General features: G+C 48.6%; 1 protein-coding gene across 5 annotated transcripts in view; it reads left to right on the forward strand.

Moving 5' to 3' along the window:
- The first annotated feature begins 831 nt into the window (after nucleotides 1-831).
- Nucleotides 832-22,981, forward strand: part of LOC122390657 (zinc finger protein ZPR1-like) — a 47,679-nt gene continuing 25,529 nt past the window's right edge. Inside the window, exons 1-9 of one of the 5 annotated variants that reach the window (XM_043383808.1) lie at nucleotides 832-884; nucleotides 1,174-1,289; nucleotides 1,541-1,681; nucleotides 1,909-2,020; nucleotides 2,284-2,441; nucleotides 11,455-11,622; nucleotides 14,466-14,592; nucleotides 20,142-20,302; nucleotides 21,875-21,979. In XM_043383808.1, coding sequence (XP_043239743.1) covers nucleotides 1,200-1,289; nucleotides 1,541-1,681; nucleotides 1,909-2,020; nucleotides 2,284-2,441; nucleotides 11,455-11,622; nucleotides 14,466-14,592; nucleotides 20,142-20,302; nucleotides 21,875-21,979 — 1,062 coding nt within the window. In that variant the 5' untranslated portion in view covers nucleotides 832-884; nucleotides 1,174-1,199. Of the gene's footprint in view, nucleotides 941-1,173; nucleotides 1,290-1,540; nucleotides 1,682-1,908; nucleotides 2,021-2,283; nucleotides 2,442-11,454; nucleotides 11,623-14,465; nucleotides 14,593-20,141; nucleotides 20,303-21,874; nucleotides 21,980-22,981 lie in introns of all 5 variants that reach the window. The other 4 variants (XM_043383807.1, XM_043383805.1, XM_043383806.1 and 1 more) reach the window with 4 other exon arrangements.

Below are 22,981 nucleotides of genomic sequence, written 5' to 3' on the forward strand. Positions count from 1 at the left end.
AATAGCGCTCGCCTACTTCAAAAGGTTTGGCACCGTTCTTCAACATCTGATATGCGATCGGGTTATGGCACAATTTCTCCCATTGGAGCTTTTTTCTAATACAGCAATACGAAAAGCGTTACATCCTCCACTGGCGGATCCAGGGAGCGGGCATTTAAAGCAAATATTTACTCCCCCTCCCCCTGGCCTCTGCATCGCCCGAAATAGACAAAACGTACCTTATGTTTCCTAATAAAAACACTTTTATCAGTTTTTTTTTTGCTATTTGCTGTTCAGCAGTATGGAATCGAAAAAACCATCTAATCGTAAGGAATCGAAATCCGAGGAGTTTTTGGATTTTGGACACTTTTTGGGGGGGGGGGGTATGTCCCCTACAGCGTCGAAAACGCCTTTCTGAATCCGCCTATGACATCATCTCGACTGGGATCTTGCCCCCCCACGCCAAAATCGAATCCGCCGCCACTGCACAATCCAAAATCAAGTTAGATAAGGTGCAGCTTTGAGCCAACTTTGAGCTGCCGGAGCCGGTCCCAAAGCTAGGTCCTCGACTCGACAGAAGTTGCTCTCAAAGTCAGGTGTAGGGGATGGGGTTTCAGAGTTGTAAAAACTTCTCATTTCAGTCGGTCCGCACTTGACTTACCTGAGGAATGGAGTTGCAGCTCAACGGTGCCTTCGATGTTAGGAAGTGTAATGAAAAACCTTCGTTTGGTAGCAAAGAATTGCGATGACTGTGACGCGACTGCGACATTTGCTGTTATGAATCTTCTCGAAGCGTACGTAAGGTCGCATATTGTATGTATTCTGATCGGTGAATCAGCCTTACGGAATAGCGTGTGTGACACGAGAAGCGCCTGCGCGCGTTGAATAGGTTTCAACGTGTAAGAGTGTGTAATGTGGTAATTTGACAATCGCCAGACAAGTTAGTTTATTTGTTTGTGGAGTAATTCACAGTATACCTGCACTTTCATCTTAGCTCTCATTCTTCTCTTTTAACTTTGCTGACATTTCAATTTCAATTTGAAATTGAATTCAGAATTGGTGCCCACATAAATTGTCATTCAGGTGTCATATTTTCTTGTAACAAGGTGGCTGGAGCAGTGTGATGCCTGATTTTTGACAAGGTGCCACATCGGCTACTTTTGCTGATGTTATGATTTCTTGCCATATCCACAGGGCATTGACCAGCAACTTCTGCCAAAATGGGCACTGTTTTCGAAGAGCTGTCAGCAGACCAGACGGAAGCAGGCACTAGTGAGATCGAGAGCCTGTGTATGAACTGCCAGAAAAATGTGAGCATCAATATGCATGTAGCTGAGCATTGTATGTCTACAATATATGGCCATTGATTGGTCTTAAGCTTGATGTTTGATCATTTTCATCTTTTTTTTCAGAAACGTACATATGTCTTTTGTTCGGCTTAGGCAATCTGATTAAACATGCTTGTTTCTTATTATATATATGAATAGGGTGTATGTTGTCATTTTTATGCAGTTTTCCTATGCCCAAGTCAGTTATTCACATACCTATGACCGATTTCTAGGGCACAACTCGACTTCTGCTCACCAAGATACCGTTCTACAAGGAAGTCATTCTCATGTCCTTTGAGTGCCCAGAATGTGGCTACAAAAACAATGAAATACAGTCTGGGCAGGAAATCCAGGATAAAGGAATAACCATCAAGGTAAGTTATCAGCATGGAACAAAGTGAGGAGGTGGTGTTTGCCAATTTGTACATGCTTATTTAGTTCTTTGCCTGAAATTTCTATTAGTCTATTTGTGTCCCATCCATTTACTGAAGGCTTGTAACTTAGCTTTATTCAATTATTGTTTGCTTCTTCACCCACTAGAGGTCTGGTGCTTCTGTTTTTCTGGCACACAATTTAATTTTCTTGTCTGTCTGATGGCCAGCTGGAGCTGAAGTCTGCTGAGGACATGAACAGGACCGTGGTCAAGTCTGAATATGCCATCATCTCAGTACCAGAACTGGAGCTGGAAATACCAAATACTGCCAAAAAAGCAGGTCAGAAAGTCATCAGTAGGTCGTTTTTACAAAGTCACTTCATTTGAATTTGATGTTGACAGCTACAATAATGATTTGCGATGTTTACGTTTTTATTCCAGTGTTTTCAGGTGGAAATACTGGTTATGAAATTGATGCTAGTGGAATCGTCCCCCTGGCGGACGTTTCCACATTGAATCACATCCCTCCATTGAACCTAGGTGGCGCTCCAGTCAGTCTAGCATGCCTTTATCACGAGACCGTCCCTCCCCGTCACTCCTCAGAGGTGACCACCGTGGAGGGCATACTAAGTCGAACGGCGGACGACCTGGCGTCCGATCAGCCCGTGCGGCGCGCCCTGGACGCGGACGCCGCTGACAAGATTGACCAGTTCATCGGGCGACTGAAGGACGTCATTGAACTCCGCGCACCGGCCACGATGGTAAATAGACGATGGGGATGGGGTCGGGGTGACGAGAGGATGTGTTAGTGAGAGTTGTAGAGCTCAGTTGAGTTGTATTTAGGTACATGTTAGTCCTGGGATGACAGCAGGTGCTGACATTAGCCATGGAGGTTTTGCCTGTAAACTAAACTCACTGGCGGATCCAGACTTGCGTTTTGGGGGGGGCCAACTCGTGCAAGGAGCCAAACCTAGGGTACCCCCAAATCCTGTTTTCTCATCGGATTTAGGCCACTTATTTTTCGTCACAGCCCTGAAACGATAATTTTTTTTAAACTAAAAAAAATGGAGAGAGAAATGGTAGCCCACTCAACCCGTGCCTTAATATTACTTTGAAAACACTTCAAATTGCTTTTGTCGACCACCGCTCCGGGTCGGTGCTTGGCGCAGCCTTCGCGGGCTGGGAGGTGTCGGTTGAACCTCTCTGCCGTTCGGCCCCTGATCAAGCTAGAGCTCGCGGAAAAAACGAGTGTGTTGCCTGTGAGTGACGAGAGGAAGCCGATGATACCCGATTTTAAGGTCCTTGGTCATTGGTTGACCTTCCAGGGCGGTGTTTCACGGTCGCGCTGCCAGCCGCTGCCAGCGCATTCCGCGAGCTAAGGTCAACCTTCGGTAGTGTTGTAGGTATAGGCTAGTTGATGTCTCCATGGAAACCAAAAGTGCCAACAGCGCTGGCAGCGTGCCGTGAAACACCGCCCAGGTCAGGTCACAGACCCAAAGGACGGGAAAATCAGGGCCTGTCAGAACCTCCTAAAGTAAGGCTGTAATAGATTTTTTTGTGCTGATCACGAATTTCATGTTAGTTTGGATCATAGATGATGTCTTCATGCCTTTAGGCCATGTCGGGGCAGGCCAGGTCAGGTCAACCAGGTCAACCAGTACTTATGGGCGTCCGTGTAGCAGGTGTCCGACTACCACTGGCAGCTACGTAACATGATACGAAGGCATCAAAACTACTTCGTAAATGTTCAAATGGTTGCTAAATGCTAAATTCAAAATCAGCTAAACGAAACTATCCTAGAAACATGTTAAACTCGGAAAAGTGCACCGAGGTCATCAAAGGTCAATGACCTGACTTGACCCTAAGGTGACATTGACACCTACCACAATGGTTGGGACCAACATCATTTCACATGTTTGAGCGTTTTAAACCACGAAAAGACTGTAAACGAGCGGATAATGTGAGCCGACATACGCGGAATCGCGATTCCGGCCAAACATGGCCTCAAACATGGCCAAACATATGGTGCGTTCGGAGAGGCACATTCCACGTGGAATCCGTGGAATACTCCATGCGCGCGGAACATTCCCGGAGATTGGCCGTTCAGAGAGATACGCCTCCGAACGCGGCACGGGGAATATTCCAGGGGACGGTGAATATTCCATGCTCTCCGAACGCACGGATAGTCTCGAGAAATAGGCCACAGGTCAAAGGTCACTTGGGTCAGGGTCATGAAATTTTCAGACTTTGTCAACATGAGGGTGCTAAAGTTTCGTCGCGATCGGATTCATGATAACTTACACGATAACTTCACGCGTCGATCGAGAGGTAAAGTATGCAATAAGAACTTCTTGGGTGAAGACGAGACCAACACTCAAGCTCACATATTTTTAATGATACGGTAGTTTCTACCTACTACGCTACTTTCTCACATTCATATTTCTTAAGTGTTTTTGGGCCTTGGGGGCCAAAATACATGTTGCCCCCTTTCAGGCTTGGGGGCATGACCCAGTGGCCCCCCTGGATCCGCTAGGCCGAAACTAACTAGGCCGTTTTCAAACGGTCTGATATTTCAGGTCATGGTTTGCAAACGGCCGGTGTTTTCAGGCTGTTTCATATGCCCTGACTGGGCCAGGCCGTTTGCAAACGGACAATTTTCATACGGCCTGTAACATATATTCATATTTCACCATATGTCGCAGCATCAAATGCTGATGTGGTGCACTCAAAAGCCGGAATTGGTCCTTGGATGCCGTAAGGACCCTTTTAAGAAATAAGTGACCCGACTGACCCCTTAGAGATTGGCCTGAGCTCTGACCGAAATAAGTCTTTTACCGTTTCACGGGAAGGGACAAAAAGGTCCATGATATGCTTCTTGTACAATTACCAAACAAAACAAGCTTTTCAACGCCAACTCAGTGAGTGTTCCTAAAAAAATTATTGCGCATATTCCGTGAATGAAAAATTGCCGGGTCATGTCAGGTCAGGCTGCCAGAGCAAGTTTGTTAACTTGACAGTTCAATCGATATATATGCAATAAGACATTCTCGGGTGACGACAAGACATGACGACACTTTATGAAGGAAGCTAGTAAACCAGGTAGTTTCTCCATAGGCACGGGAACCGGGGCAGTGGGGACAGCTTGCCCACCCCCCCAACTATGGGGCCGTGGGGGCGGTGCCCCCACAACTTTCAGACGGAATACCCCATTTTTTGCAAATGTTTTCTTTTTTTGTTGAAAAAAGCCAAGGGATGAAAAATAAGTGGCCCGAAACCGGTGAGAAAACTAGATTCGGGGGGGGGGGGGGACCCTAGGTTGACCTCTGTTATGGCGTGCCCCCCCCCCCAGTCTGAAAGTAGTTCCCGCACCCCTGAGTTTCTCTACGCTATTGAATCACGCCGGTGATTCTAACTTTTAGGTATCTACTACGCAACCTTCTCACATTAATTTTTCTTCAAGCGTTTTGGGAGGGGGGCCAAAAGATATGTTGGCCCCCCTTCCAGGCTTTTGGGGGGCCATGGCCCCGGTGGCCCCTCCCTGAATCCACCAGTGGGGGGCGGTGCCACCACAACTTTCAGACGGAATACCGCCCTTTTTGCAAATGTTTTCTTTTTTGTTGAAAAAGCCAAGAGATGAAAAATAAGTGGCCTAAAACCGGTGAGAAACTAGATTTGGGGGGACCCTAGGTTGATCTCTATTATGGTGTGCCCCCCCCCCCCCCCCCCCCCAGTCTGAAAGTAGTTCCCGCACCCCTGACTTTCTCTACGCTATTGAATCACGCTGCTGATTCTAGTAGGTATCTACTACGCAACCCAGTCCCACGCACAAGGGGGAAAAGCTCAAATTATTGAGCGCTCAAAATATTGAGCGTGTGACGTCAGAGGCTCCCATAGGCGTAATGTTGAGGGCTCAAAAAATTGAGCCGTTTCAGGAACACGTTTTGCAAAAGCAACTCGCAACACCTAGGGAGAAATGGCAACACCCTAGGCGAATCACTAATGATGCAAAACAGATTAGGCTTTCATATTTTTCACTGCTCAAGCTTCAATGATTGGGGGAACACCAATTTATTGGTCGAAATCTTACGGCATACCAGAATGACTTAAAAACAGGCCAATATTTATGTCGAAATAAAAGTTATTTTTTGTTCATTCACGTTTTTTACTAGGGTTCTGTTGGAAAGAGCATTTTTCATACTACCCAAAATGATTGCGACTCAATTTCACATTACGCATATCGGAGAATATTTTTCATTTGGCGGCGCCGTTTGTTTATTTCGTCGCGACGTCTCCGGTCGCGTGGTTGTCGTCGTCCTCGTGTTGAAGGTAAGTTTTTATCGTTTTAGTTATATTTAGATGTTAAAAGGTACACTGAAAAGTTTGAATATGCTGTGATTTTAAATTTGGAAACACGTAAACGTCAATCAATTCACGTTTTCCTCGATTTGCGTGCAGATAAGTAACTGTCGACGAAAGTGGCGCCATCCGATATGATGTTTTGAAGGAAGGAGACACAACATATTTACGTGAAAATTTTTGTTTTTTAGTGGTCTAAGTGCTTCAAAGAGCCTGTGAATGTTTTCTTCACACAATTTTTCATTAGGTATGATGAGGTAAAAGGTAGTTTCAGTCTTAACTTTCATATAATTGACATTAAAACATATGATAGTCCACTCCTATCAGTGATTGAGTACCTTGATATTTGGCATTTCTTATTAATTTGAATGTATTCTCTATCCATATGTCCTGATAGTAAGTGACAATACTCTGCCAATATGTTTCCATAGTTTTCACATTCATATTCCAGTCCTTTACATAACATCACAATTTATAATCAACAAAACTCAACTCCTTCGTTACTTCACAACACTGACAGCATGAGAGACTTACAGTCAACTATTATGTGTGTGAATGCTGAAACAGGATAGCCACTTTGCTGACTGGCTCATATGAAATAAGATAAAAATGATCCTTTATATTATCATTTCCATCTGGAGGATCGGAGTCAACGGAAAAGGAAGGCCACTTTCAAGCCTCAAGGTCTAGGCCGCCAGACGCCAGTCGACAGTCACCACCAAATTTATAATAGATTAATTCATTATTATACTTTGAGACCCTTAGGTCACTGGATCGGCATCACATTTTCAGTTTCAATATAGTAAAGGTTTTTATTTGTATGATGTGAAATATTTTCCTGAATCAGAATTTAATTATCCCTAGGTACCTGGCAGAGGTTTCGGATTTAATGCTCATTGTTGGTGTGCAGTCAGGATTTTTTGACAGGTCCAGATAAGGAATCCTGAGCAATTTTATAGTAAAGTGGCCTCCTTATAAGTTATAATCACCACACATTTTATCAAAACTTAAAAGCATTTGCAGAATTCATTCAATGAAGAATTTTATCAATGTTGCACCCATTTCTTAGACGACCTAGGCTGCATCTTTTTTTAGTTCCTGTTGTATGACATATTTTCCATTTTGTTCCACTGCATAAAGAAAAAATCGTTTGAGATCACCAAACAGCTTTTCTTTTTCTGGCAGGTCTGCACAGCCAAGCGGTCGCTGGCGAGGACGTCGGCCGTCCCTGTGGGTAAGGTCATCTGCTCAGCCTTTGTGGAGATCAGCAAGACGTCACCAAGATGAAGACTTCGCTGGAGCAGAAGAAGCCGCTGACCCGTGTCCGATCGGGCAGGTCATGCTCGACGGCACGAGCCACAACTTGAACGACTCGGTGACATCAACAACATGGTGGAGCAGGTGAATGAGTTTGGCGACGTGTTGTGCGACTGCAAGAAGGGTTGTCTGCGTGTTCTGGCCGGCGGAGCGGCGACGCTGCGCAGTCTGTGCTGGCGGTGAGCAGCTGGCCGTGGTGACCGCGCGCGCCCACATGCGCCGACAACCTGTGCGGCTTCGACGGCCCCGGGACAGCCCGATGCCGCCCACTATGCGACGCCGACCGCGTACTGTCCGTACGGCCACATGGAGGTGTGCCCGCGCCTTTTGCCCGCACGCCGTTACCTCGCAGCTGGTCTGCAACCACGCCGTCGCCGCCTGTAGCCCAATAACAAAACGGCTGTCTGATAATGCCGCGTGTTCTTTGTGATGTTGCTACTGTGATGGTTGCTACTGCTGGTCTGAGACTCGATGTTTCCATTCGTCCCTTACATGTTAAGGATTTGATAATGATTAGCTTAGTCCGAGCTTAGGTCGTTTATATCATTTGTTATATGGCATATTTTGGATCAAAGCAGTACGACACTGCCTCCTGCTTTTGTGATGTATGCTGGCAAGACGCAGGTTCCGGTCGCAGGTCACCCGGTTCCAATGTGGTCGGGCTGGCATGCGATAATGTGATGTTGTTTTGCTCGTCTCTGTGTTCCACACTTGATGATGTTTGTGAATCTAACCCACATTGTATAGTATTTTTGTTTGTTTGCGGCCGATGGCCTTGTAAGTTGTAACCGTGGCAATACAGTTTTTCCTGCTATAATTCTCCAATATTCAAGCGTGGGTGGATATCTTTCTGTATTCACGTATTCCCTTCTCCCAGTACAGTCAGAGAATATCAATACAGTATTCATACGGATTATTCAAGCCCTGTATAATTATTTGAGGTGTGCCGAATCCGAAAGCCGACCGATAACACTACTAGCGGAAAATGTGACATGATGCCATGGGTTTGTGAAAAGTTTAGGTACCACGTAGCATTCAACTTCCTGCATTTCTGTTTCAACTCAGTTTAACGTATTTCAACGAACATAACATCAAAAATGGCAGCCAGTACCGGCTTCACCTGTCACGGAGAACGCTCAAAAAATTGAGTGTAGATGCTGGCCGGCACTCAATTTTTTGAGCGCCAGCTGACTGTCGTCTGTCGTGGCGCTCAATTTATTGAGTATCGCGGTCCCGAACGACAAGTGGCGCTCAAAAAGTTGAGCGTCTTTAGGGCATTTTCTTTCCAAAAACACCGATATAAATTATCACGGCGAGTGTTCGAGAAGAAACCTTGTTGCTCTCTCTTGCCATTGATACCTTATTTGGATACGATATTTGCCGTAGTGTGACGCTAAAGGCATTTTAAAATACCATCGTTTCGCCTATTGCTTCATAATGGGGCCCACTCAATTTTTTGAGCGCTCAATTTTTTGAGCTTTTCCCCCTTGTGCGTGGGACTGAACCATCTCACATTAATTTTTCTTCAAGCGTTTTGGGGGGGGCCAAAAGATATGTTGGCCCCCCCTTTCAGGCTTTTGGGGGGGGCCATGGCCCCGGTGGCCCCCCCCTGGATCCGCCAGTGACTAAACTAAATTTGTGAAGAGCATAACTGGATGAAGATCGTGGCCACTGGCCACCGTTGTCATAACATTTCCACGAGCAGCGTCTTTTCTGTTTTTCTATCATATAAGGGCAGTAATAACCAACCATCCTGAAATAGGAGAACGGTACGTTAACCCGCGCCCTGCTGGGGGGGGGGGGTGTTTGAACACCCCCCCCCCCCTTGTGGTTTTTCGCGAATATCTCAAACGCCGTCGTTTTTGGTACACCTTATCATACATCAATTCTACACTTGTTGTGAAAATTTCAGACCAATGTCATTCAAGGTCAGGTCACCAGGTCATTTCAAGGCCCTATATACCAGGTAGGGTCGTCCGGCGATTCTACCTTTTCGTGACGTCAGCTCGTGACGTCATTTGGAGTCAAGTCTCGAAGCCCCGTTCAATCCCTATGTAAATGAGCGACTTTCGAAGCACTGTAGAATGAAGTCTGCACAAGATATATCAAACCTAATCATCTTATCTGAAAGAGCAGACAATTTTCTGCAAGTTATCTATTACGTGTTTTTCGCTAAATCTTTTGCTTTTTTCACAAAAGCGTAAAAAGTCCCCCCATGTCTCCGCAGCCTCCCTGCCGCCGGCCGCCGCGCGGTCGCGGTAGTGTAGTGGTTAGCGTGCCCGCGCAGTATTCCAAAGGTCCCGAGTTCGAATCTATGCGGTGCGGAACTTTAATTGCAATTCTAAGCTGAATATACGCACATCCATAATAAATTATTATTCGTATAGCTAAACTGTCACCAAGCTATCCATATAAATTGACTTCACCCAAAATATCGGCAAGATTCTATTAAAATATAAATTCAAATATGGCGGCTTGGACTGCCGCGTGCGTTAGGCTCCGCCCATAGCTCCGCCCACATGCGTGACGTCATTCGTGTTAGTGGACACACGCGGAGATAGGGGACGACATGGGCCTGGGTCATTTGAAGTGACCTCACCCCATAAAATGTTTCAATGTCTGTCATAGCTACACCGAGTGACCGATCGCTTTGAAACTTTTAGCGATTGCTAAGAGCAATAGCATGTACAAAATGTATATCTCAGAATTTTGATATCGATGACCTAAGGTCAGGTCAATTTTACGACCTCCCATTATACGAGTAAGTCAATGGGAGAAAATTGAAATGCGTCTCTTTTGGACGAAAGACATTATAAACACTCCCAAACACCGAATTACAAGTGGTTTAGACACACTGAACATGAAAATGGTGTCCGTGACCCTTGTTTATGCCCTGAGGTCATCTTAGGTCACGAATGGTATCTAAAAGTTTTTCGCAAATAACTTTTGATAGAGGCATGCTAGAGCGATGAAAATGCCTTATATGTGTTCAGCTCGACGATACGGATCGACTGATATGCAACATGACCCTTTCCGGTCAGGTCATGACCTTGACCTGAGGTCAAATTTTCAAGTTCACCTTTCAAGGTCAAGTTATAATTCATTCGATGCGTCTTGACGAGAGGAACACGATGCCGGTGAAAGTAAGCTCGTACAAGGCTTGGGTCAAAAGTTATTGCAGAAAAACTGTTTCCGAAAAAATCGGCTATTTTTGCAGTTTTTGCCCCCTGCAGGCAAAACCGTTGACGTTAGGTCAAATCTGAGAGGATTACTCAGAAAGGGCATTAAAAGGGCTATCGAATTCACTTTTCCGCGGCGCTGTAGCTCTATTGGTTCCCGAGTTATGCGTTGGCTTCTTGGAAATTTTCGACATTCGACCTGGAAATCGGCGAAATTTTGCCTTCAATGACCTCTGGTGACCTGACCTTTGACCTGACCAAAAAATTGACCGAAGTGATTTCGTCATTATTTTTTACGTTCTTTCGAACGCCGCCTTCCGCGTATCGCTACGTGGCCCAGGAGCCGAGTTACAAGGGGGGGGGGTGTTCAACCCCCCCCCCCCCCCCAGCAGGGCGTGGAAATCCAGGACCCCCAGCAGGGCGCGGGTTAATGTGTAATCAGGCGGATATTTTTAGTAGCTGCCGCTGCTCTTCTGATGTGGTTTTGCCCGCACTTTTCACTGACGGTATTCAGTCTGTGAAATGCTGTCGGAAGGTTTTATGGTCTGGAAGGGCGGCGTAACGGTCGGACTGTTTGCGTTCTGAATAGAGAGCGGCAGTCCGCAGTCGGCAACTCCGCCGGACCCGAGCGCCACGCCTGTTGTAGACTGTAGTCATAACTCATAGTACGCCGTACTGCCGTCCCAGCGCTGTACCAGCCAGGCGGAGTAACCACTCACCGGTGCTGGGGCTCAAGCTATGATGTGCTTCTGGTGCCTTTGAGCCCCAATTTGGCCAGCATATCATCAACATTTTTAGCATATTTTTGCTGAACTCGCGATTTGCGTTTGCGTTTCTTTTGTCAATTATTTCACCTGACCATCTGACCGCTGATCTGACCTGAACTGACCTGACCTGACCTCTCGACCCCTCTCCGTCACAGGTGCTGGATGACCCGTCTGGGAACAGTTACATCGAGAACCGTCTGGCACCGGCCGCCGACCCCCAGTTGCACACCACTCACTACAGTCGCAGCCGGGAGCAGGACAAGGCGGTGGGCATCACACCGAGCTACGATAACTACGACTTTACCGACGGATCACAGAAACAGGTGAGAGTGGAGACAGACTGGGTGAGAACGCGACGCCTGGTGAGAGCGGCCGGTTAAAACCTCATGGATAGGTGAGAGACGGGCCGGTGAGAAAATGACTGATGTAAAAAAACAGTGCGGTAGAGGAGGCCAGAGGTGAGAACGCCATGAGACATGGGGATTCGGTGAGAACACACTGAACACAGCGGGTTAAGAGATACCTGATGTGAGAGCTCCCACGGTGAGACGGTTCCGGTGAGAACGCGTCGCCCGGTGTGCTAGCGGCAGCCCCGCCGGCCGGGCGGTCCGGCTGTTTTTCGCCCGTCGCCGCTCTGTATCCCGGTAGCTCGCTACGCTGTCGCCCCGCTCCGTTATTTGATTTGTCTACAATGTCGCCGTCGTCTGTTTCCATTTCGCTGGTGAACTCGGAGATTCCGTTGATTTAGGCCAGGTGGGCAGGCAAATAAATCGGCCCAGTGGACAACGGAACTGAAGGATACAATCGTGAAAGGATGTCACCTTGTAGGGGGAGGTTATTTTTGTTTCGGTCACCTTTCTTTGTGTTTGGTTTCGCCCACAATAGTCTGTGGTCGTATGCGTCTTTCTGTTCTCTCCCCCACCCTCTCTCCCCTTGGCTCTCTGTACTCTCGCCCACTCTATTCTGCTGTCCCCACTGTGCACACACGCGTATGTTTGTGTATGAGTACGTCTTTGTGGGAGGGCTATTTTCAGTTTCGTGCTGTCCTCTCAGCAGCCCGGTCCACCCCGGGGGGTCGCCGCTGTTATACAGGGTAGTGTCGTGTGGTTGACACATCTGGTCCAGGGCTGTGTAAGGTGGACTCAGTCTGGTCTTACCCGTTACTTACACATCTCAGCTGCCAGCGATAGACAAAACCAGAGCGGCATGAAAGGATATGATCAGAACAACAAATTACAGGAAGGTAGGGTAGAGGTAGGGACGGACAGAGGCCCGGCCGTGCCGTCGGTCGATGACACGGCTGTGCTATCGCCGGGCGCTAATACCGCCGGATCCCGCTAACGCCTAATGATTGCGTTGACGCGTGGGATACGCCTGTTTTCGGCGCCGCCCGGCGGTGTTTGTAGGGGATTAGAGCTGCCGGCCGCGGGGCGTCACGTAGTGGTGGGGGCGTCAGCGCTGAGCTGGGCTTCAGAGGCAGTGTCCGACTCTGATTGTGCTGCCCTGCAGAATTGAGGACGGGGTAGGATAGGGTCAAAGAAAGTTCGTATAAAATGATATCTTCGTGAATGACCAGCTTTGATGGGAGCTCGACAAAGAAATGGTATGCAGGCCAAGGTGAATTACGGATGTTTTAAACGTGGCATTGACGTATACATGTCGCACTGTTTTCAATCTGACACAAGCAGTTCGGAATGTCATACTCAGACGTGTGCGGTGTGAACTATGAATCTTTGTCCTGCCTCCGTATGCCGGTTGCGTGTCTGCGGCGGGAGTAATTTTACACCCGGTCAACGTTCTGTTTTACGATGTTTTTGTGACCAGAAACTCTAGATATATGGCGCGCCAGGATGCGTTTTGCGTCGACTTCATCATTTTCCTGAGAAATTTACGACCCCATCTTCTGTTTTTAATTATGCTGTTCGGTCTTCCAAGCCCAGTGCATTTCCCGACAGACCGAAGCGAACCATGAGTCTTGTATAACTTCCCACTAATATGCACCATTGCAGAGCATTCCCGTCGGATGCAACATACCACCACAGACATTTCTGATATTGCATGCCTCGGTTGAAATACCGCTCCGAGCTCCGATAGGCTCCCAAAATACACACAGTGGCTGGTATTGGTCCGTAAAACTCCCGGTGAGCACATTAAAGGCTGATAGGTGCGCTGACACGGGGAATAGGCTAGACGGCAGGTGGGGGACGAGTTTCGACTGTCTGATGCCCTACACCGGTCGGTCGGCGGGGCGTGTCAGGCCGCCTTGGGCTGTCCCGGATCACCTTAAGTGGGGAAGTGGGTGTGTGCTGGGCTGCTGCTTACTTGAAATAGTATATGGGAGTGTGCCGGTTCGGTCTAGCCGCCCTGGGTCTTTCAGTACGGTTGCGCTGGGTCGGTCCAGCCGCCCTAAGCCGACCGATAGTGAGCATACATCACGGTCGTCTGGCCGTCGGCCCGTCCCGGCGGCCCGGCGGCGGTGCCCATCGGTCACGGCTCTCAGAGCCAGCCGGTCGGCTCCCGGCGGTCCGGTGGAGGGGTGGAAGTGGTGGAAGAGGACGTGGAGGTCACGGGATGATCATAGACCTTACCCCCTGTACCGCTGTGCATTACTAACGACCCATCATTGGCGTCCGGGACCGCGGCAAACCCTTCAGCTCATTGCTCTGTGATAGTATAGTGACCGCGATTTATCGACAGTATTGTGCTCATTCAAATGTTACATTCACGTGCGCATGCGGTTCGTTCTAGAAGGTGTTTAGTACTTTGTGCATTATAACACTGTTGGCGCTGATGGGTTTTGTTTTTGCTTCATCTTTGTGCAATATCAAGTGTTGGCGCGAACGTGTCAGAGCGAGTGACGCTAGCTTACTTGTGCTTCTGAAGTGTTGTCGGACTCGTTCATTATTCAGCCCAAACAATATAAGTGGCGCTTTCTTTGAGCACTGAATGGCCTTATATTATAACGTGCCACTTATTGTCGTATTTAAATATGCTGATCCTAAAGCTACACACTTCTTCATTGTCATGTTGTCACAGGTGTTGACCGTTGATGCGCAGTCCCGACAGCCCTCAGCCCTGTGTACCGACAGCAGACCTCTCGGTCCATGTGTGTTGTGTAACACCCCCGGTGCAGCTGATCTGACCACCTCCCCTCTCTTCCCGTCAGGATCCGGACCCGGACCGGGTGGATCCGGACAATGTCACCCCCGACATGCTGAAGGGAGAGGTACTCACGTTCCCCACTAACTGTCCGTCGTGCACGGCGCCCTGCCAGACCAACATGAAGGTCACAGGTCAGTCAGACGGGTCGCAGTCGGGGTCACAGTCGAAGTTACAGGTCGGTTTGACCGGTCACAGGGCGTTACAGGTCAGTCAAATGGGGTCACAGTCGGAGTCATAGGTTAGACGGGTCACATTGGGTCACAGGTCAGTCAGATTGGTCACAGTCGGGTCATATGTCAGACTGGTCACAGCTGGGGTCACAGGTCAGTTAGACGGGGTAACAGATCGGCCTGGCGGTGGGAGGGGGAGGGGTGGTAATAGGTCATTTATCTCACAGTCTACCGGGCAGTCAGGTGGGTCACAGTCGGGGTCACATATCAGTCGGAGGGGTCGCTGGTCAGTCAGATGGATCGAATGGAGTCACAGTCAGTCAAACGGAGCCACACATTCATTGTCATTTGTACCGTCTCAATGCCATTGCGTTCTGTCCATTAAACCTAGGATTTTCTTGCACAGACCAATGTTCGAGTGAGCAGGTTCCAGTCAATATACGTTCAACTTCAGTTTCCCGGTGTATGGGAGATGACCTGTATCTGACTTTCTATTCAGTTGGCTGTGCTGCCCGTCATACGCGCCGTCCATCCCCACACGTGGACTTCCCATAACTAGCGCGCTCCGTTGTGATAGGTCTGTAAGGAACGGACGGACTTTTTGTATGTGATTGGATCCGTCGCTCTGTGTGATGATGGGACAGATACTTAGCATTAGGTGTGACAGTTCGCGCAGTCAACTGACTGAGCTCCCTCACGGGTCAGCTCGCGGCGTGACCGTTAAACCAGGCGCGATCGCAAGAAATTATATTCTAAAGAGGAGGAAAAGGCTTGTTAGGCTCTTGCCTGCTAACATCGGATCATACTGTAAAGTGAATGGAGACGGTGTTTCCGTTTGACCGGTCTATATGTAGAACGACACCGCTGCCCTTTGGGTAAAGCGAGATTAGGGGGGGGGGCGAGATTGCGAGTAAGCGGGAATTCGGCTTCAGTATAATTAAGCACTGTAATGAATCAAAATATTGGAATTTTGTGGCATTGATTACAGTTTTTTGTTTGATGCGTTTTCCTTGTCAGTGTTAGGGATTTGACATCCGGAGTCTGTAGATTTGTAAGGTGTGTTAAGATATTTAAAAATTCAGGCAAGTGAGTCGAGAGCTCAGCAAGGATCCTGGTCTCTCTCTCTCTCTCTCTCTCTCTCTCTCTCTCTCTCTCTCTCTCTCTCTCTCTCTCTCTCTCTCTCTCTCTCTCTCTCTCTCTCTCTCTCTCTCTCTCTCTCTCTCTCTCTCTCTCTCTCTCTCTCTCTCTCTCTCTCTCTCTTCCCTTCCAACGTCGCTGCCGCGCAAGACATTCCTCTCTCACCCTTTCTCCCGCCCTAGCCGGTGCTCTTGAGGTGGCAACCGTTTTTTTGCCGTCCTAAACTGTGCTAGTCTGGGAGATGGCGGATGCGGTCCATCTTTTCTAGCCGCTCACCACGTCTTAGCTGGGCACTAGTCCCGCCCTGGCATTCTAACAGCGCTCTGCGCTTTTGCGGCCCGCATAATGTGAATAAGTCTATAAAAGTAAGAGCGAGAGGTTGATGAAAAGCCCAATAAAGGCAACATAAATGTTTTCAATGATAACGTAAACAAGATGTTGATGCTTGCTGTTTTAACAGTGGTGCTAGTTTTTGGCACAATGATTTACGATGCAGACAGGTGATGTCTTTTCAAATACCTGTTGTGATTGGTGCTAGTTTTTGGCACAATGATTTACGATGCAGACAGGTGATGTCTTCAAATGCCTGTCGTGATTAATCATACTCTATGTCGATTCCCATTTAAACCTAGTTCAGAACATTTGCAGCAATGCTGTCTGAAGTATAAAATATTTTCTCTAGTCTTCTGTACCAATATGCTGTCAAGTGTCATTTCTTCCGCCTATACACATTCTCCGGACACTAAAAGCATGTCATACGGTGCACGTCCCATCGTTATCTTCCCGAGCCCTGTTTTCCGTATTTGTGCTACTGTGACAGGATATTTTGTCTCGGGAATCACCTATGTCTATACACAGCACACAGATGCGTCTGTTCCGTGCTTACGTCATTGATTCTGACTTCTGATCGATGATCAGATGACCTGTCAGTCTTTTTTAGTTCAAATGGATCTTGTGCAGTGGCCAGTGTATCAGTTTAGCGTGTATTTCATATTTGTTAGTTGTGACATACTGATTTAGTGCTTTTCTAACCGTCTTAGTCTGTCAAGTCGAATGCTGGGATGCGTTTTTCAGCAGTGCCAGAAGCACTCACACCGGTAGGGTGTTTTAATTTAGATTACTGTGCTGGACGTCGCTAATTCACTAAGAGCTACTATCATGCCTTCCAAGTTATTGTGCGCGCCCTTTTACCGTTCAGTTTACAAACTCCGGTCGCTTCGGGAACGTTCATTCGGCTGCGTGTGTCAAATGGGCGTCGTAAGCGGTCGGGAGCCGTGCAGTTGTCCGCACCCCCGGCCAATATTGTTCCCTGTGCCCTGTTTATGCTGAGCTCCTGAATACCCCTGAGCCCCTGTAAGCTGGACGCGTGCGGGGGCGACCCTTACCGCTCGCTCCGCGGTCCGGCGCTGTTTTCGGAAATCGGCGGCGTGCCAGCAGTGTGTCGGAGAATATTAGAGTAGTTGTGACGGAGGCATACGGTGACTTCTTGGTAGACGGCGCCGAAATGATGTCCCAGTGGTCGTGTGCGTGCCATATGATACCGATGACCTTGTTAGTTTGGTAGCTGGTGTGTGCACTGTGTTAGGGAATTTTTGGCGTCTTCTGGCTGCATTATCAAGCGCGATGGACCTCTCTCGTCTCGATTCAGTTTACCTTTCCTTCCATAAGTTCCCTCCTCTCCGCCCGAATAGAATCACATGAGGCGACGATGCCCTTTATTCGTGCAATTCCTTACATGCGTGCGTATCGGTATTCTACTGATTTGGTCTTTTATAAAAAAAAAACATGCAGATCCTACCTGAGCTGCTCCTCCGATTTTCGCCCTCGAATTCCGAATTCTTGGCCAAATGCTCGCGTAATTAGCATTTCTACGTCAACGGTTCAATGAAATGACCTGTTTCAGCTGTGAAATCATTTCATTCGGCCTCTGCGCCGATTGAAAATAGCACAGACGAGTATGTCGATGTGTCCGATCCCAACCCACAAATGGCCATCTGGGCTCGACTTGGCCATACCCTTCTAGTGGTTGTACTGTTCTCTCCTCTCCTCTCCTCTCCTCTCCTCTCCTCTCCTCTCCTCTCCTCTCCTCTCCTCTCCTCTCCTCTCCTCTCCTCTCCTCTCCTCTCCTTTCCATTCCTCTCCTCTCCTCTCCACTCCTCTCCTCTCCTCTCCTCTGCCCTCCTCTCCTCTCCTCTGCCCTCCTCTCCTCTCCTCTCCTCTCCTCTCCTCTCCTCTCCTCTCCTCTCCTCTCCTCTCCTCTCCTCTCCTCTCCTCTCCTCTCCTCTCCTCTCCTCTCCTCTCCTCTGTGTGCCCCGCTATGTGCTCAGTTGCTCAGCTGTCCCGTTCATGACGCTCGGACCGGCCCCGAACCGACGAAGTGGTTGATCATGGACCCGTTTAAAGTAGGTGGCGCCACTGTGGCTATCTGGGAACACAAAACGCCGAGCCACTTGTCAGCACCCAGCGGGCTTGTCAGATTCTGACTGCATTTTGTTGTTACCGACCAAAATATAATTGTAGGCTGACTTTATGAAGTACTTTGATACGATATTAACTTTTTAACTTGACGCTTTGGTGTGTGGTTTTTAGATGCGAAAAGACCTCGACAGGTAGTCTCACGTCCGCCCGCTCTTCGCTCCAGCTTAGCGAGCTTAACGTAATTCGTATACGCGCAGACGAGTCAATCCCACGTCCGTTTGGTTCGCATTGATGCTGCCCGAATTGAGCTGATGCCCCTGCTGATGAGGGTAACCGTCTGCTCCGGTGGCGTTTCCCCATTCGAATCCTTCTTTACTGGCCATAAATCGCCTGGCAGAGCCGCCCGGCCGCACTGTTACTGCGTGCGGCGCTCCTCACAGAGCCAATAACCGCCACCGGGCAACTTGGAGAGAAGCGGCGGCCGGCCATCGGCCTCCCCACATCCCGTAAATTCGTCAGCCCGGCCTCGGTCGAGAACAAGATAGAGCCGAGAGCAAAGTTGTGTGGCTGGCGGCGATGGCGCCGGTCTGCCCCTGGCGGCGGCGCGGCCAACTAGCGGAGGCCGGTTATTACGCTGGGCGCGACGGCACCGGGGCTGTCCCCGGCGGCCCGCTGACGTGTTTACCTCGGATGACGCGACATTCCTGATGTTTTGGTCGCTGCTTATTGCTGCTCCGTCGGGGAGCCAGAGCCGAATTGGCGGCGGATTTTACGAGCGTACCCTATCCGCGCTGGTAGTCTGCGACTGTTTTTGCCAGTTCGGTGATCGGTCTGCGCTCATAACTTCATTCCTGTAAAACGCTCAGAGATTTGAGTATTTTTGCCGAGTGACGGGCTGCCTCCCGCAACTTCAGACAGTCTATGCTGTAAAAAGGACATTATAGAATGAACCATATGTTCTATAGATATTAGATGTTCTATAGAATATGCTCTTTAGAACATATTATTATTATTTATTATTATTATTATTATTTAGTGCCCGTTGGAGGGAGGCCTGAATTAAAAAAATATATATATATTCACTGATCTTCACTCGTTTCACAATGAATTTTCGTTATAAGCATGCTCCTGCAATATGTGCGAGCGTTGTAGTTTTTGTTGCGATAATCAGTAAACCTTTGCACATGCTACATAGCATTAAAGATTATTCCCAAATTACAGATTTATTTCTCACTATAGTATAGTCTCCGTTGCCAGGAACTGCCGATACCTTCCCGAGGGAGTACATAGCTGTTGTGGTGAAGGGACCTAATTTTGACAAGGGCTGCTGAGACTTGCCTGAAAACTCAAATGTTCAACAAGTTTTAGTTGATTCACTTGGCAGTGGCATCGAAGCAAACTGTATTACCTACGTTCAATTCACGACCCTTGCCACCGAAAAATTAACAATTGGACGATGAATAAATTTTCATTGAGAGCCGCTCATTTCCAATTCAGTTCAGTACACGGAAGGAGTTTTAATTTCGCTAAGGTGAACAAAGCATATATGTAATGGAATAGTAATGTATGTACTTTAGCTGGCTATTGAAGTTCAGTTACGCGGAACCCTATTGGATCTATAGTGGAGCATCAGCCTGGTAATACAGGTAGTAATACAGGTGGTGTACGAAAATTTGCCTATCGCCGCCCACGATGCCGCACAGTGCACATGACATTCGGCGTACTTTACTAAGGTAGCAATAAGATGGATTGAGCGGGCAGGATTAGGAACAGGACTGGACACTGGAACACAAGCTCAGTGAATGGTCGATCAAAGGCATCAAAGTTTGGCGGAAACTCATGCAACCGAATCACCATCTTACAAGGGATATCGCTGAAATGAACCCGCCACTTGGATGACCTGCCCTGCCCTGACCTGCTCTGACCTGACTCGTGCTTTTCTCTCTACCTTGCAGATATTCCGCACTTCAAGCAGGTGGTGATCATGGCCACCAATTGCGAGGCGTGCGGTGCTCGCACCAACGAGGTGAAGGCCGGCTGCGGGATCGAGCCGCGAGGACGGAGGATCACCCTGCGAATCACAGAGCCCATCGACATGTCGCGCGACCTGCTCAAGGTCAGTGGTGAGGTCACCGGGAGGTCACGGTAAGGTGGAGGTCACTGAGAGGTTACCAGTGGGGTCCCGCTAAGGGCGGGGTTACGGGGAGGTTACGGTAGGGGATGGAGGTCACTGGGAGGTTACGGTAAGGTCACGGCAGAGGATGGAAGTCATCAATGAGGAGGTCACAGTTGATGAGGTTGGTCGAAGTGAAGGTAGGTGAAGTTACTGAGAGGTTTTCCTTCTCAAACCAACTTCTTGTCACCATTGCACCCATATCGCTGTCTACCATTACCTTGTACCGTGTGTTAGACATTTAGAGAGATGCATCTCCGTCCGCCGGATATGAATACGGGCCGTCGGCGGTCCGGCCATCATCTCACGGGGGCCGTATCGGTTATTGCCGCCGTCAAATTTACGGCCGCCCCCGCCGGCCGGCGGCACGCGCGGCGAATAGAAATGGCCTAGATACAGAACTATGTCTTGTTTCCTCCCAAATGGCGCGATGGAAATGGTGGAAATGGCCCTCTGGGCCACCCCCAAGGTAACCTGGCTGAATGGCTTCCTGAAAACATGCTATTTAGGTGATTTACGTGGACTTCTACTACGGTTTCGAATGGTGATAAACACGGTGTTTTGCTAGGAGCTGTGTGCTTGCGCCGTTACACTATTAGATGTGTATTCATATACTGCATAGAAACGGACGGACATATCAACATGACATTATTATTTTTTTTTTTAAAGATTAGCAAGGTTTTCTTTTGCTGAATTATTGTGATTATTTATGGGTTGCTTTTTCTGATGTAGCCAGAATGGTGTGTTTAACGTTGTTCCTTTTCTGGTGTAGGCCGCTTGCTTCTTTGTTCGTAGAACAGACTGCTTGTTTTCGCCACTCCAGTCTTTCCGGACCTCTATCACATTGACAAGGGGATTGTGTGACAATTAGATTGCATAAAACTGTTATCGGCTCCTGTGCTACTGTTTTCTGCATCGGCTGTTGAGTCACCATATACCTAGTAGACCTCTTCTCACCAGCTCACCTAAACCTCTTATTTATTGCCAGCTCACCTCTTCCCAATGCATTGACATGCCATCCAGCGCTCCCTGTGCTGACCATTTCAATGTCGATATTAGTACTGCAGTTGGTTTGTTTGTATCCTGTGCCAAAATGGGCATCTACATCCGGTGGAGCCTTTTTATAGCCCTTTTCCGGTCAAATATTGTCGCTACTCTATTGAACGACTTTAAATATCTGGAACAGTATTTCCCAATTACAGACCTGAGTGCATGGGCATTTTATAGGATTCAGCAACTGTAGGTTATGGTTTATGTTCGAACATGGTGCACTGCTTTGGCAAACGCAGCACTTTGGGCAATATACGTACCTTGAGACGCCTTAGAATTGTGTGCGGTGCCACCAGTGTAAGACGCGGTCTAATGTCTTTTATATCGTGCATTGTGTTCGCTTCTACGTGTCTCCAGTCGGAGGCTTATCCTGTACCCTCAGTCTGACATCTTTGCGCTATCCTGAGTCTCCAGGCTAAGACCGCTCTATCTCTCTCCAATCTAAGACGTGTTCTGTTCCCCCAGTCTGAGACGTGTGCGGTGGAGATTCCCGAACTGAAGATCGAAGCCGGAGCGTTCACCCTCAGTGGCCGCTTCACCACCGTGGAAGGACTGCTTGAGAGCATTAAGGTAAGCAAAAGAGAGGGAGGGAGGGAGCGGGAGTGAGGAGGGTAGCGAGATGGGAGGGGATCGGACAGATGGGAGTGCCACGGAGGGCATGTTATGTAACCTTACTGATATTGCTGAATAGCGTAAAGGATATGCCGAGTAGTAGGATAAACGATAAGTAGTGTACGACGGAGTAGACATTAAGTACCTACATACATGCTGGAGTTATGGGATCTCCGGGCTGGACCTGGATTCTGTGACTGTTCGATAGTGAGAGCAGTACACTGAGCAGCTCAGCTTGTGTCTGGGCGGATTTGTGGTGTTGTATTTGTGGTGGTGTTTAGTGCTTAGTAACACGTGTCATGTCTCCCTTGGCGAGCACACGGAACACAACTGCCGTGTCTGTAAGCCCTAAGGCAACCTGTATCATAAGTCAATCTCTAAAACAACATGTGTCATGTAATCACTAAGGTAAACTGTATGTATCAGTCCCCTCGCGCATTCCCCCCAGCCTTCCTCTCTCGTCCCCTCCCCTCTGCACGAGGTCGGGGGGGGGGGGGGTGCTAAATGTGTTGGTTCGAGGCGCCACTGGAGCCGACGTCGGTCATTAACCAACTGTCGGCAAAATAAGCAACCGTATCATTAACCTGCCCTTCCGCGATCCGCCGCCGCCGTCAATTCTGGCTCGTCTACCGTCTCCCGTTGGAGCCACGAATTCGTCTAACCGAGTTCGTTAGACCGAGCTCGTTATCAAACCACGCGCTCGCTCGTCCGACTGATCGTTACCCCGCTGTCTATGCCGCCTCTCGGTATTCTCCGGTCGCTATTTGACGCTACCTTCCTCGCCGCTCGCCGTGGTAATCAGACAGCGTGTGTATTCCTGCCCGGTCGTCACGGCACCAGGCCCGGATGTCAGACAATGTCTGCCGGTGCCTTATTTGTCAGGAAGACTCTGCAAGCTTCCTCTATCAGCCGTATATGGAGATTTGAACTAATTTGACCGCCCCCGGTGGACAAAGACTG

This window comes from Amphibalanus amphitrite, unplaced genomic scaffold (genome assembly GCF_019059575.1).
Source record: "Amphibalanus amphitrite isolate SeventyFive unplaced genomic scaffold, NRLGWU_Aamphi_draft 000404F_arrow, whole genome shotgun sequence".
Taxonomy (NCBI): domain Eukaryota; kingdom Metazoa; phylum Arthropoda; class Thecostraca; order Balanomorpha; family Balanidae; genus Amphibalanus; species Amphibalanus amphitrite.